The sequence below is a fragment of the Balaenoptera physalus genome (genome assembly GCF_965194825.1).
Source record: "Balaenoptera physalus genome assembly, chromosome: 17".
In the NCBI taxonomy this organism is placed as follows: domain Eukaryota; kingdom Metazoa; phylum Chordata; class Mammalia; order Artiodactyla; family Balaenopteridae; genus Balaenoptera; species Balaenoptera physalus.
Genome location: NC_138895.1, coordinates 66,427,715 through 66,442,189, shown reverse-complemented (window position 1 = coordinate 66,442,189; position 14,475 = coordinate 66,427,715). Strand labels below are relative to the sequence as shown.

Here is a 14,475-nt window from a genome sequence, read left to right as displayed (position 1 = left end):
TAATTAACCTTTCGTTTGACTTAAAACCTTCCTCTTTCTAGAGAGAATGTCTTGGACTTTTCTAGAAGACACTCCATCTAAAGTTCAATATCCATTTCTATTTCAGTGTAAAAAACCAGATCAGCACTTTAAGCCTTACATGAAACAGCACCTTCCCAAACGTTTGCACTATGCCAACAACAGACGAATTGAGGACATCCATTTATTGGTGGACCGAAGATGGCACGTCGCAAGGTAACTTGGGGATAGGCTGTCCCTGATTCTCATCTTCATAACCACCCCTTTGGCAGCTGGAGTGCTTTAAGGTTCTTATCCATTATGAAAAGAAATCTCATTTGGAAATCTCATCATTTGCAAAGAGTTTGTGTGCTGGATAAACAATTAGCCCGGAGACAATACATCTCTGTGTTCCTGGTCTCAGCATCTTGGTGGTTCTTTGTAGCCTCTCAGTGCATCTTTGTGTGTTTGTCTCTCTGTTTTGTTTTTCAAATTTACATTCTATTCTTATTACTTGAGTAAGTCAAACATATGCCTGGAACATTGCCTTACCACACTGGACAGGTCTGGCCTCCGTTGACGAGACTTAGCTTGTAGCGACATTTATAGAAGAGTTCAGAAAATGTTGTTAATCTTAAAACCTCTGTTACTATAGGCGTGTTTTACATTGCCTTAAGTATTTCAGTTGTTTGCCTTGTTTTGAACTACAAGACTCTCCAATATGGAAGAGACTATTCCTTGCTCTTGAATCTGATGTAGGATGTGTCTGGAAGCTCTAACCAGTTCCAAAGAGTTAATTATCCAAAGCTGAATCACTTTCACACAGATCTGGGGGCAGCGAGACAAGCAGGGGCTACTCTTCGTTGCAGTGTGCGGGCTTCTCATTGCGGTGGCTTCTCTTGTTGCGGAGCACGGGCTCTAGGCGGGGTCTTCAGTAGTTGCAGCACACGGGCTCAGTATTTGTGGCACGGGCTCTAGGGCATGCGGACTTCAGTAGTTGTGGCTAGCAGGCTCTAGAGTGCAGGCTCAGTAGTTGTGGTGCACGGGTTTAGTTGCTCTGCGGCATGTGGGATCTTCCCGGACCAGGGATCGAACCCGTGTCCCCTGAACTGGCAGGCGGATTCTTAACCACTGCGCCACCAGGGAAGTCCCCCACTCAGTCTTGCTCTGACTTTCTCCTTAAGAAAAGTGCTGAGACTCAGTCTTAATTAACTTAGTAATAATTGAACAACTACTAGATGTACTCTGGCTTGGTACTTGAATGAATTTACAAGAGAGAGAAGATAACAAGAAAATGTGTGTCCTCTAAGAGCTTGCATCAGTATGGAACATCTAGAGAGACACATGTGACAAATACACAAATATCCTACCGTAATTGTCAGGGGGTACATAGAGTTAAATATGTAGGATTGTGAAGAGATACGTATGTAAACTAGAAATTATTGAGATCATTTAGAACAGACATGGGGAGTCTTCAAGGAAAAGTTACAAAAATGTGACCAAAATGGCTTGGCTGAGTATGTCTGAGTATGGGATGGCTTGGAAGAGAGAACAAATTTGTACCGTTTGTAGGTTTCAACGAAGAAAACTTGGGAGTTGAGTAGGAGTTAAGTAAAAGATGAAGATAGTTGAGCAAATGAGTGTAGACCAAAGCCAGGCATTTTAATTAGCAGTAAATCTTTTCAACTTATATCTTGCACTGTTGAGTTATTATATGCACATATCTTATTATCCCAAGCTGAAAGTACTTTTCCTAAGAGCAAAGACCCCAAAGTTTAATTTCTTTGTTTTCCCCCAAGCACTTTACTTCAGTGCAATGTACCTATAGGTACTTAGGAAATATTTGTCTTAATAAACATGAAAGTGTTTTGGAAAAGTGCTGCATGACTCTAAGCAAAAGGCATCTTCCTGTCCCAACAAAGAAGCTCAGATGCTTTTGATGTCTAGAGAGCAAGGTTTCCGTTTTCTATTTCTAAATGGAGGTACTGTCTAGGTGAGGCTTCGCTCTTATTAGCTATGCCACTATTACATATGTTAAGCTTATGACTCAGTTATGTTCTCTAGTGGTATTACTAGGTAAATTTGTTGACAGGTAAATTTGTATGCAAACATTTTTATAGAATACAGATCTCCATTCATTGATTCAACATCACATATTTTTAAAGTGCCAACTGTGTGCTTAGCATGAAGCATAGTGATGGGTATGTAGAAATGAACCAGACAAACACGGCCCCAGAGTGGAGAGTCTTACAGTCCTGGAGCTAGTGAAGCACATAGGCAGACAGTTGAAGCTTTGTGGCAGCCCTGCATCGAGAGTCTATAGGTGACATTTTTCCAACAGCACTATTTTAAAATTAAGGTATGTGTGTTGCTGTTTTAGACATCATAATGCTATTGCATACTTAATATAGTATAGTGTAAATATACCTTTTCTATGCACTGGGAAACCAAAAACTTCATGTGACTCAGTTTACTGCGATGTTCTCTTTATTGTGGTGGTCTGGAATCGAACGTGCAGTATCTACAAGGTGTGTCTGTACCTGTGACCTCGTGCTTTGCAAGCATGAGGCATGAGGAGGGGACCAGGACTTCAGGTCCCAACTTGTCCTGGGCTGATTGTCAAAGCAAAAGCACTTGGGGCAAAAGAACAGCATCATGTTTTCATCACCACAGGAATGATGCAATTACAATGAGAAGAATATACTTGTAAGATCCACTCCTTAGAGATATTTTTTGTGCACTGGTTTTTTTTTTGTTTTTGTTTTTGTTTTTGTTTTTTAATCAGAATGATTTCATGAGAAATCCTGACTGATTGTACAATTGTTTCACTCTAGGAAACCTTTGGATGTTTATAAGAAACCATCGGGAAAATGTTTTTTCCAGGGAGACCATGGATTTGATAACAAGGTCAACAGTATGCAGGTATGCTCCTGGAACTGTGAATCGAAGTGTGTTTTAGTGGCTCCAAGAAGGGATGGGAATGGTGGTGTGAGTGAAGCTTGCAAAGCATTTAGAAATCGAGGAAGGGTTGCCACTAGATATTAGCAATGCCTAATTGTTTTGTTTGTTTTCTTTTCTTTTGGAAGACTGTTTTCGTAGGTTATGGCCCAACATTTAAGTACAAGACTAAAGTGCCTCCATTTGAAAACATTGAACTTTACAATGTCATGTGTGGTAAGTCACTTATTTCATCAAAACCAAGAAAACAATCTTGAGTTAACGTATGAACTTCTTTCAACGTCAGAGAAAGAAATGAGGTGTCTGTTTTCTGGGATCACCTCATCTTTTCACACACAAAAAATGTGGTAATTTGCCCATTGGTTCAAGAGACAGAATATCATCCCCTTCTAAGGCTTCTCTGTCTTCCGTCAACAGTTGACTAACGGGGAGTTTTCATAGTGTTGCTGTTGGCAGTCTCTGGCTGATCTAACATAGCATTACAGTTTGACACCAATGGTCAGAGGCTGGGTAAAGCAAGAGTTCGGCACAGAGCTTTCTCCCACCTCCATCTCTCCCATCGCAGTCCAGTTAAAATTTCGCCAGCTTGTATCCTGGCCAGCTATTTATGTACTCCTAATTATTTTTCTTCCTTGAGTTTCTAGTTGCTGAATGAGGACAGCTTTTCCTATTTAGTAAGGGAGTGCCAGTCTGGTGGTTAGAGGGAGAGTCTGAAAGTCGGGTCTCCTGGGTTCTTTTCCCATCTTGGCTGCTGGCTCTCACCTGCCCCACCTCTCAGCTTAGGCAAGTCACTGTATGCTCGCTTGGCAACCATTTCACTTGCTGTGAAATCAGCCTGTTCATTTCACAGCGGCACTTTAGGGCCCAAGGCCAAAACCTCTTCTTGTCCCCGTACTTCTGTGGAGTGCATGAGAGGGCAGACTAGAGGTTATTTATTGATTATAAGTCCCACTTCAAAATTCGGGATAAAAAGTCTCCTTAGACTTTTAGAGAAGCAGAAGGGCAAAGATACTGACGCTGATGGTCCTTGGGTTGTAACTATCACAGACACAGGCAGTAGCTAAGTAAGGCCCTATTTCTTCACTCTCTCTTTTTGGACATGTCTCTCTTTACAATCAAGCAATGAACATACTATTTCAGAAAGTTGTTGCCAAGACATGATCAGGCAGGAATGATTTAGGAAGTAAGAAGCGAGCCTACAGTCTAAATTTGGTTTTATTCTATTCTAATTCGTGTTCCAAGTTTTCAGGCCCTTGGAAGGTGAATGGTTTTGACTCTCCCTATACCTCATCAAAAATATTTACAAAGTACCTGGCTCTTTTCTTTCTTCTCATCAGATCTCCTGGGATTGAAACCAGCTCCTAATAATGGGACTCATGGAAGTTTGAACCATCTCCTGCGCACTAACACTTTCAGACCAACCATGCCAGAGGAAGTTACCAGACCCAATTACCCAGGGATTATGTACCTTCAGTCTGATTTTGACCTGGGCTGTACCTGTGATGATAAGGTAGAGCCAAAGGTAGAAATAATTTTTAATGTTTATCATGGAGGAGCCTTTTGGGTGTAGAGCAGTGCCGTCCAATAGAACTTTCTGTGATGATGTGAATGGTACATCTGTACTGTCCAGAATGGTAGTCACTGGTCAGATGTAGCTTTTGAACACTTGGAACTAAGTTTTTAATTTCGTTTAGTGACTTTAAGTTTAAAGAGCCGTATGTGGCTCATGGCTACCATATTGGACAGCCCAGGGATAGATAATGAAGAACAAAAAGTAAAATTCATCATGCTATTCTGTGGAGTCACAATTCCCAATCAAAATGTTTTTTTTCTTTTTTTTCTCAACCTGGATCACATGTCTATCAGTCATGGTCCCAATAAGAAACAGATGGCCCATGCAGAAGGTTTTTAAAGAAGGTTTAAAGGGATTGTTTCAATCACATTTAATGAGAAGACTATTTCAAAGGCTGGCAGGGTAGAGGGAAATCAATGAGGGATGCTGAAGTACCCTGGGGCTAATAGGGTGCCAATCCTAGGTCTCAACAATAAAGGGAGGGAGCAGTTACTGGCACATGGAGAAAGAGCTATATAGGAAGGAACGACGGAATTTGGTAGATGGGTGCAGCAAATGCACTGCAACCTGGTAGAGGGGAAGCTGGGGGAGTAAATCCACCCCTCCCAATCCCCTGCTGGTACCTCTCATTGTTGGAGCCCAGCTGGAGGGCAAGCTCGCTCTTTGATGAGTCCCTAGAGATCAGTCTCCCAGGGCACAGAGCAGGGTAAGGAAGGGTGTGGCAGGGCGGGCGTTGGAGGTGCTAATAGGGACTACCCAGCACCTCGTGTTTGGACAGTTATTGAAACAAGCAAACTACACATGTTCAGTAATGATTGGCTTATTGAATTTTATATTGATCAAAGACCTTTTAGAGTTGCCCATCAGTGCTTCTGACAGCAAGATACAACCAGTGTTACCACTAACACTGGTTAGTGGTTGAGAGGGTTCCAACACAAAGCAAAGCAATTTTATTTTTGCATGTGTGGTTTTATCACAGGCAAATGTGTGATCTTTCTATTAGACCTCAGAAAATAATTTTCCTACTGGTCTATCCCCCTCCCCTACCATTTGCTACCTTCTAGGATTCCTAGGGGCCTAGGAGCCACAGTTTGGGAGGCCCACCATGGGAGGAAGTTTGCTCTTCTTCCCTACCTCCTTCCCTTTATTAATCCTTCCTACTTTAGGTCCTGATAAGAAATAACAGGGCTAATAAGTATAAAGTAGGTAATTCTAAGACCTCAGCTGGAGGAGCTGAGTTGCCAAAGTCAACAGGAAGTGGTCTTTGAAGTGAATTCTAGTTATATTTTTAGACGCATCTATTAACTGTATCTTGTTTTCTGAATTACCTTTCTTCTGGGAAGCAAGAAATAGTTTGGTTATTTTATCTTAAACCGTTTTAGAGGGATTCTAGATCATCTTTATTTTGTCAATGGGTTTCTCCAAAAGACTATTTTCCTTTTCCTAAAAAAAAAATACAGACATACTGAAAAGGTATAGAGATTAATAAAATGAATACTTCAATACACACATTGTGAGAAAGAAAACATTACAGATCGAATGGAAGCTCCATGTGACATCCCACACCCCAATCCCACTTCCCTTCTACCCCAAAGGTAACTAATATCCTGAATATAGTGTAGATAATTGCCATGTAGGCCTCTATACTTTCACTCCATACATATGTATCTCTTAAATAATGTATTAACTAATTTTTAGTATATAGTTCCCTAAAATAACCTATAGGATACCTTTGGATATTTTATATTTTTATGTAAATGCTGTTTTACTATATGTATCCTGCATTTATTTGTTCATCCTTGTATTTTTGAGATTTATGCATATTAATATGTGAAGTTTTAGCTCATTCATTTTTACCGCTAATAATTAATATTTAATTATATAATTACACCATCATGATTCTATTCATTTTCCTATCTGAGAACATTTGGTAATTTCCAATTGTTAGTTCTTCCAGACAACGCTGCAGTAGACTTTACTGCAAACGTCTTTTTGTACACGTACGCTAGAGTGTCTCTAGAATATATAGTGGGAGATGGAGTTGCTGAGCCGTGACTTTTCAGAACTGCTGAGTCGTTATGTTTCAGCTTTAGAAAAAGCAATTTCATAACTTGGTTTGGGAATCACTTTAGTGTACCTAGAGATTAATCTGAAATATTGAGGCAATATTCGAATTAATTTACATATATGCGCCCTAATCATTGTTGTTGACATGGGAGGTTGGTAACATGATTATCCACACTTTTACGGAAAGGAAACAAAATCATGGAGAAATTAAATAACATATTCGTGACCATAGATCATTAGGAAGTGGAGCCTAAAATTTCATTTTGAGATAAAGTAGTAATACTCTACAGAGTTTAGAATGAAGTTTAGGATCCTGTTTTGAATTTAGCTGGGTACTAAATAGAGAGAAGGGTGCTGGAGAGAAAAAACATTTCTGATTTGCTTTGTCTTCTCTTTTCTTTTTTTTTTTTTTTTTTTTGGTTTTCACACATGAAGAACAAATTGGATGAACTCAACAAACGCCTTCATATAAAAGGGTCTACAGAAGGTAAGGAGTTGATGGAAAAAACAACCAGATAAGTTTTGTTTTCTAGCTTCAAAAATTGGAGAAACTTCTTATTTACTTCATAGTGTAAGCACAATTTTTTTTTAAATTCGAATTTGGATTGCAAAGTGATTTTTATACCATCTGGCAAAAGGTATTGGTTTATTCTATGTACACAGGATGCCAGCTGTGTAATAAGTCAGAAAAGTTCCATTACCTTTTTTTTTCCTCAATAGCTTTTAAGCCCTCTGAAAAGCAGAGGGCTTAAATACACCATTGTGCATCTGATGGGTCATAATTTAAGGTGCTGATGGGGACTTCAATGAAGGGAATGGAAGTCACAATTATAAATGGTAACAGCTGGTACCTCTACTGAAGCTTACCGACCTGCAGAGTCAGTGTGTATGTTATGGGAAGGGATGCACAGAAGGAACCAAATCAGAAATCTCTCTTCAAAGAAGGATTATCTTGAGCTCTAACTCATTTTCTTATTTTACGTACAATAATAACCCTCCTGTATTAGTCAACTTTTGCAAACTTGTGATGAAAAAGAGAATCTCAGTGGTCTGTGCATTTCTTGTTCATATTTCAGGATGCTGACTATAGACCAAGTGTGACTCTGCCCCATGTGTACTTTTTATTCTGGAATCTAGGCTGAAGGAGCAGCCCCTAGCTGGGACATGCCCTTCTCGTGGCAGAGGGAAAAGAGGAATGGCAGAACCAGGCAATGGGTCTCAACACTGCTGCTTTGATGAGGCATGTGTCACTTCCATTCCCAGTTCATTGGTGAAAATAGGGCACATGAAACCAGTGGAGTAGGGAAGTATATTCTTTCCACAAGGACACTGTCCTACAAGTCACTTGGCAATGGGTAGAAGTACATAATCCTTTACAAAAGAGCAGTAAATAATTAGGAACAATAATGCAATCTACCACATAAGCTCTTCCTTCTGGTTTTGAAATCCCAGGAAAATTAGAAGAGATTAGAAGAAGAGGGAAAGGCTCCTACACAGGTTACTACAGCAGATGGGATAGCATCTTGTAACAGCAAGGGAATGACCAAAAGTGTATTAAAAAGAAGACAGAAATCAAGCACAGCAGCCCAAGTCACGCAGTAAAGATGCACGTAGTCAAATTCTCTTGAGAACATTACTTGAGTTATTAGCTTACATATGGTTCTATTTATCATACGTGCCATTTCCAATCCGATTAAGTAAAGGTTGAGGAAACCAGTGGAATATTTTATTTACTTGACTTATTTCCCCTCTTTCTAAAGATCTTCATGTTTTTTCTTCTTCTCTTTCTGCATCATCACCCTCCCGCTTCTCTCTTTGATGATAGAACACACAGACTCTTCGGCATGTAATTGGATGAACACGGCTTTCGAGATAGGACTTAGTTGATGGAAGGTACACAAATCCTTCACAAATCTAGAAGTGATTTGAAATGTTTGACATCGAACCTCTAGTGGACTGCGGTGTCATTAGAATTGGAAAAATTACAATGCTGCCAGGATCAAGGAGTATGGAGTCTCATGATTTGAGTTTTTCAAATATTCACTCACCAAGGCAGAGAAATATTACTGAGATGTTTCTCTTCTAAAAGTCACTAATGAAATAGTTAATTATGATAACTTTGAATGGACTCTAATGTTTTTGCTGATTCAAGCTCTGACTATTCATGGTCCTAAAACATTTCCATCTGGGAAAAAAAATCTTTCATTTAGTTTTTTCGTGGCAGTGTGCTCATAGGACAAAACCAGTCCCACACGTCAGCATAAGCAGTGGCCTCAAACTTCTGAGCATGAAAATAAGAGGCATCTTCCAGGTGAATCACTGACTCTCAGGGCTGGAAAGAGCCATAGTTATTGAGCTCACCGCTCCATTGCTCTGCTCAGAGGTGAATATGTGTCTTATCTCTAGATGATTTTATGTCACCAAGGCTTAAAGTTTATATACTTTCATGGAAATGGACCCTCATGTGTATTTGTTGAGCGCCTACCCTGGGCTGGGAGCTGATTTCTCTGAGACATCTGGTTCTGTCAGCTGTGTCACCAATAGTTTCCAGCATGTGACTTCACAACGGTGACATAAAATGTTAGGGGAGGATTATGGTAGCACACCTTCTTGGTCTGCTTATGGCCTAATGGGACAGTCTCTAATGATACAAGAGAGACTTTATTTACTTTTATTATAATTAACAGTTTAATATTCAATAGACTTTTGGTAAAGTTGTTTACGTTTATACAGCACTGTTTTGTATGTGTGCACAATAATGGCTATTTGCAATTGCCAATCACTGGAGTGATACAAGATAGACTTTAAAACTATTACATGAAATTCAAATAATTATATATCATTGTCTTATTATGTGCAAAGCATTTGCTCGTTTAGATTCTAGGATATGGGTAAGCCTCGGTGTTCTCTCTCCTGTCTCTTTCTCTCTCTCTCTGTCTCTCGGTGTCTGTCTCCTTAAGGGTCTTGTCTCAGTCATTTCTTCAACTGCAAAGTGACATGTTCTTGGTCTGAGTTCTTTCAGGCCTTTACGGTGTGTCCTGGGTCATAAGTCTAGTCCCCCACTGGAAATAGTCAATGTCTGCTCTGCTGGAGTAGAACCTCGTGAAATCGAGGTGCTGTGTGTGTTATGCTCAGAGTAATCATTTCCCCCTTCTGGCTATCTCTAGTATATATTGAGGCTTTTAAACCATTTTGTAGACCTCAAGTTCTATACAAATGTAAAGTTGTATTATTTTCCTGCCTAGTTTTTTAAAAAAAATACACCTATAGGTAGCTGATTTTTTCAGAATAAACCACAGGCCCTGCCCATTCCATTTGTAACATTCATATGTAACTGTTTTAATGTCATGTGACATAAAACCACTCATACATCTGTACCAAACACACATGTAAAAGCTATGCATTCCAACAGTGAAACAACCCAGGGTAAATTTGAGGTAGCAAAACAGTGGTATATTAAAGTAATCTTAGGCTATTATAAGATTTAGTATTATAAATACTAAACTTACAGAATCAAGTCCTTTACTAAAATGAAGAGGAAGAATACATATGAGCTTCAAAAATTGTGACCTAAAATGCTTGCTAAAGCTTTAATATTTCTACATTTGTAGTGAATTCCGGATCTTAATTGCATGGCTGCTTTTCTGGATCACATGTATGTAATGTCTTGGCAAACTTATTGAATTTTCATTTTGTAATCCATGAATCAATGGATAAATGAATGAATGAAATGGAAATATTTAAATTTCTCACAGCAAGCAATTCTGGCACTAGAGCCAGGTGTAATTTTTACTGTAAGAATAATTGCACTATTTATTTTCACTTTAGTCTTTTCTCTACTAGCGTTGCTAAACCATGTTTTGTATTTTCTTAGTCAGGTCGGCATTCACTATCATCTTTGTGAGAAAGGGAATTAAACATCATTTTAACACCTGTGTGTTTGGCTCCTTATCACACACCATGAGAAATTAGTTTGGTTAGAAAAACCACTTAAACACTAGTAACTCTTGTTAACTTTAAAGCAGTCCTGAATAGCTAGAGAGGGAATATTAGGCAGGTCATACCTAGAAAGCCAGTTCTTGAAAGTCATAAAGAACAGTGTTTTTAAAAAATAAAACAATCATTTATTTATCCACATAGATATTTGGCATTGTTGGAGGTAGAGATACAATGGTAAACAAAATAGATAAAATCCGTGTCCTCATTAAGTTATTATTTTATTGTGAGATTTAGCCAGTTGGTGAATTACAGCGTAGTGTTTTAAGGGTTGAGGTAAGAAAGAACAGGACCCTACCAGAGGCATCAAATCTAATCCCAGAGGAGGTTGACATGGCAGTAAATGCTAGTGGACACTTCTAAGGCAAAGGAAGAGAAAGGATGTAGGAAAAGGAAAGACCTTGGGTAGAGATTTTGTGGTAAAATGTAAGAGCATATTATTGTGGGAGTAGATGTTTAAAACAAAAACAAAAAAGAGGAGAGATTTTCATGTGGCTCTCAAGTCAGCCAGCTAATCTGTGGGAATATGAATCAGGAAGCTGAAGAGGGAAAAGAAACACACACTCAAGTCTGGATGACCAAGTTTTGGAAGACAAAAAGAATGAGCGCTGGGGAAGTCCACACCACTTAAAAAGATTTGCCTCACAGTATTTTGCCAGCGTGGTATCTGGAGGAGAACCGTGGCATGTCCCAAAAATGCCAGCCACTATTGTAAACAGGGAACTGGGGTGTGGAATGGAGGCTCTGTCTGGAATTTCATGGAGTAGGAACCCAGCCTGGGAAGACACAAGCTATACTAGATCCGTATCAAGAAATCACGAGGAACATATTTCAAAAGCAGAAGCTTGCAGGCTCATCTCCAGGGTGGCTGGTCTCTAGACGAAGCACTTATGTGTCCAAAGACTGAGCTTCAAGTACACTTTTGTGGCTCAACAAGGGACTTTTTGCTAAACAGAAATGCAATGGGTGACTTGTCTAAGATGTCATATGGGGTAGCAGGCTGCGACCAAGAACGTGTGATTGTTTGATACCCTGATAAACTGAAAAAGGGAAATCTAAATTTTGTTTCTGGACCTTAAAGTGTTTCTTACTGCAAAGATGATTTCACCTCTTTCTTAGATGAAACTATTATGCAACAGGAAGACCCAAGTAGATTCTTTGGGTCAGCTGGGGAACTTGGCTGGATATTAGGAGACTGCCAAAGCCACTACATTTTTTTTTCTTCATGTCATACATGCTCAGTTAACAATTGAGAAAAAGTTAGTCAGATAATGATATATTTGGGCTCCAACTGTGTGCCAAAAACTGCAGTTGTGCATATCTTGGGAGCTATGACACCCACATTTCAAAAGAAAATTGAGTTTCTACATGCAGAGCAGAAGCATGAGTAGAGATGGAGAAGCTTAACTGGAGAAATCTTTCAGGAGAAAGTGACTCTTAAGATGTCTCTTCCCCTCTTGTCCTTTTCTCCCTCTCCTCCCCATGTCTCTTTCATGGGATCTGAACTATGTGACCATATTATCTGTCATCCCCTTTTGAAGGTGAGAAGGACAATTATGCCAGGGCAACAGGCATAAATGGGATGTGGGGTGACTCTGGCTTAGCTTCATAAGTTCTGTAAGGACCGTACTGATGCCACCTCATCCCCATCTGTGGCATGCTTCATGCTCTGTGTTCCTGTTCCACTATGTAGATATCTCTGATCTAGTGAGCAGCATATTGCATTTGAGTTATTTATGCCATGTTTGTCTCTCCCATTGAACTGTGAGCTTCTTGAGGGTAAGAGCTCTATCTTAATTGTCTTTACCAAGTATCTCTATTCCATAGCCCAAGGCCTGGCACAAAGAAGGTACTCAGTATATGTTTGATGAGGGGGGAATACATTAATGAAAAATTTGGAGGGAGAAAAGTGACAGGACTGGTGGAGAAGTTATTCCCAGTAGAGAAAAGGAGTCATATATATATATATATATATATATAATAGCATAGAGTTGTTGACAATGATTATGAGCAGTATTGCAAATCAATCAGCCTTCATGGAATGGAGTGCTATGTTGAGGAATGGTGAGAAACAAGGAGGAATCAGAGTTGGTGGAGTCTATAGATTGTCTAAGAGTGTTGGTTGATGGCTGCGCTAAATGTTGCGTAGAGGAATATGGCTGCTCTTTTGTTGTCCTCTTAATGGGATAGATTGGATAATATGCCAGGCTTGCATTTGAGCTTGGAGGAATGTGTTGGGTAAGCATTAAAACTTGAATGATAAAAAGAGAATAGCTTCTCAAAGAATCTTGATACTTCTGCTTCCAGCTGAAACCAGGAAATTCAGAGGCAGCAAAAATGAAATCAAGGAAAACGTTAATGGAAATTTTGAACCTAGAAAAGGTTTGGTTTGAGTTTTGAAGGGAAGTCTGACCTGGTAAACTGCCCCCAAGTACTACTGTTATGATTTGCTGGCTTTTTATTTGTGCATTATATTTCATTTATATGATATTAGCATATTATGTTCTAATTCTTAGGGGTGGGTCCCCAAATTTGGCAGCTTTACCAAGACTTCTACATTTACTGCAATGCTGACAAAGCCCAACTACCCAGAACAGGCTTGTGCTGTTAACAGTGTGGGCTGTTTTGCCTCAAATCAGCAGTTCTACTTGGGAGGGTCTTGCAAAGTAATCTACAAAGGGTTTTCTCTGTTACTTGTGTAGAATGGTAATACTTTAATTAAAGCAACATGTATACATAATTTAATAAGTGATTGCCAGAACTGACTTTTTTCTAATAGAAATAATAGTAAAAAAATTTTTTTGATTATCACTTAGGGGATCGTGAATTGCCAAAGCCTCAGTCTCTAAATATTTTGGTCTGCAGGACCCCAATTTCTATGAATCTATGGCAGTTCTGACTTTAGCCTGTCTAAAATGGGCAGATCAAGCTTGAGGCATTTATTGTGGGTGTAGAATGAAGGTTTGCACATTAATCTCCCTTGTCTTCTTCTCAGAAGAATAAAGTTTCAAACCTTTATTTTTTCCTAAGAGGAGAGCTTTCTCTTAGGGGTCTGAATCTACATTCTGGGGTCTTAACTGAGTTCTCTGGTAACCGATGACCTCCCTTTTGTATTTAAAGGACCCCCTTGAATGCCACTTATTTTATCTATACATGTTCCTTTAAGTTCTTACCTAAAGAGTTTTCCTCCATGTCACAAAGCTACTTACTTTAAATGCTCATTAGTACTCACTTTTTATGCTGAAATAATACATATTTGAGTTGCAGTTTACAAATAATGATCAAAGAGTACCTTCCTCTTAATTAAATCATTGGTTAATTTGATGAGCCTTTCCAGGGTCAAATGAATTAATTCTATAAAATCTAATTGTCCTGACTTCCCATTCAGCTGAATCATTTCAAAATTTAATAAATAATTTTCTTTCCCATACAGATTGAAATTCTTTATAACTGGAAAAAAACCATTAAAATAAATATGGTATTTACATTACAGTTTTGATATCTGTAAGCCTTGACCCACGCTTAGGTGATCAAATAAACCACAGAAGTGTTAGGAAAACTAACCTGATTAAATTAAAGAGAAGGAGCTACATTATTAATAAGTAAGCAAGCAAATTGTAGACAATTTGACTCCCTTCCAATATTTCTTTAACATTTGATGTACAGTTTAATACGTGTTTAAGACAGTTTATTTTTTTCTTTCCTAGAGAGACACCTCCTCTATGGACGGCCTGCAGTGCTTTATCGGACTAGATATGATATCTTATATCACACTGACTTTGAAAGCAGTTATAGTGAAATATTCCTAATGCCACTCTGGACATCGTACACTGTTTCCAAACAGGTCATTGAGAAAACTGGGTTTCATGTTCTTCATGTCATTA

At 39.0% G+C, this 14,475-nt stretch overlaps 1 protein-coding gene across 11 annotated transcripts in view; it reads left to right on the top strand.

Moving 5' to 3' along the window:
* ENPP2 (ectonucleotide pyrophosphatase/phosphodiesterase 2) overlaps positions 1 to 14,475 on the top strand; it is a 105,646-nt gene that overhangs the window by 78,847 nt on the left and 12,324 nt on the right. For 6 of the 11 annotated variants that reach the window (XM_082433157.1, XM_082433153.1, XM_082433158.1 and 3 more), the window contains 7 exons: positions 107 to 234; positions 2,832 to 2,919; positions 3,084 to 3,171; positions 4,293 to 4,477; positions 7,031 to 7,082; positions 12,899 to 12,973; positions 14,299 to 14,435. In XM_082433157.1, coding sequence (XP_082289283.1) covers positions 107 to 234; positions 2,832 to 2,919; positions 3,084 to 3,171; positions 4,293 to 4,477; positions 7,031 to 7,082; positions 12,899 to 12,973; positions 14,299 to 14,435 — 753 coding nt within the window. The remainder of the gene's footprint in view (positions 1 to 106; positions 235 to 2,831; positions 2,920 to 3,083; positions 3,172 to 4,292; positions 4,478 to 7,030; positions 7,083 to 12,898; positions 12,974 to 14,298; positions 14,436 to 14,475) is intronic. The other 5 variants (XM_082433152.1, XM_082433159.1, XM_082433155.1 and 2 more) reach the window with 3 other exon arrangements.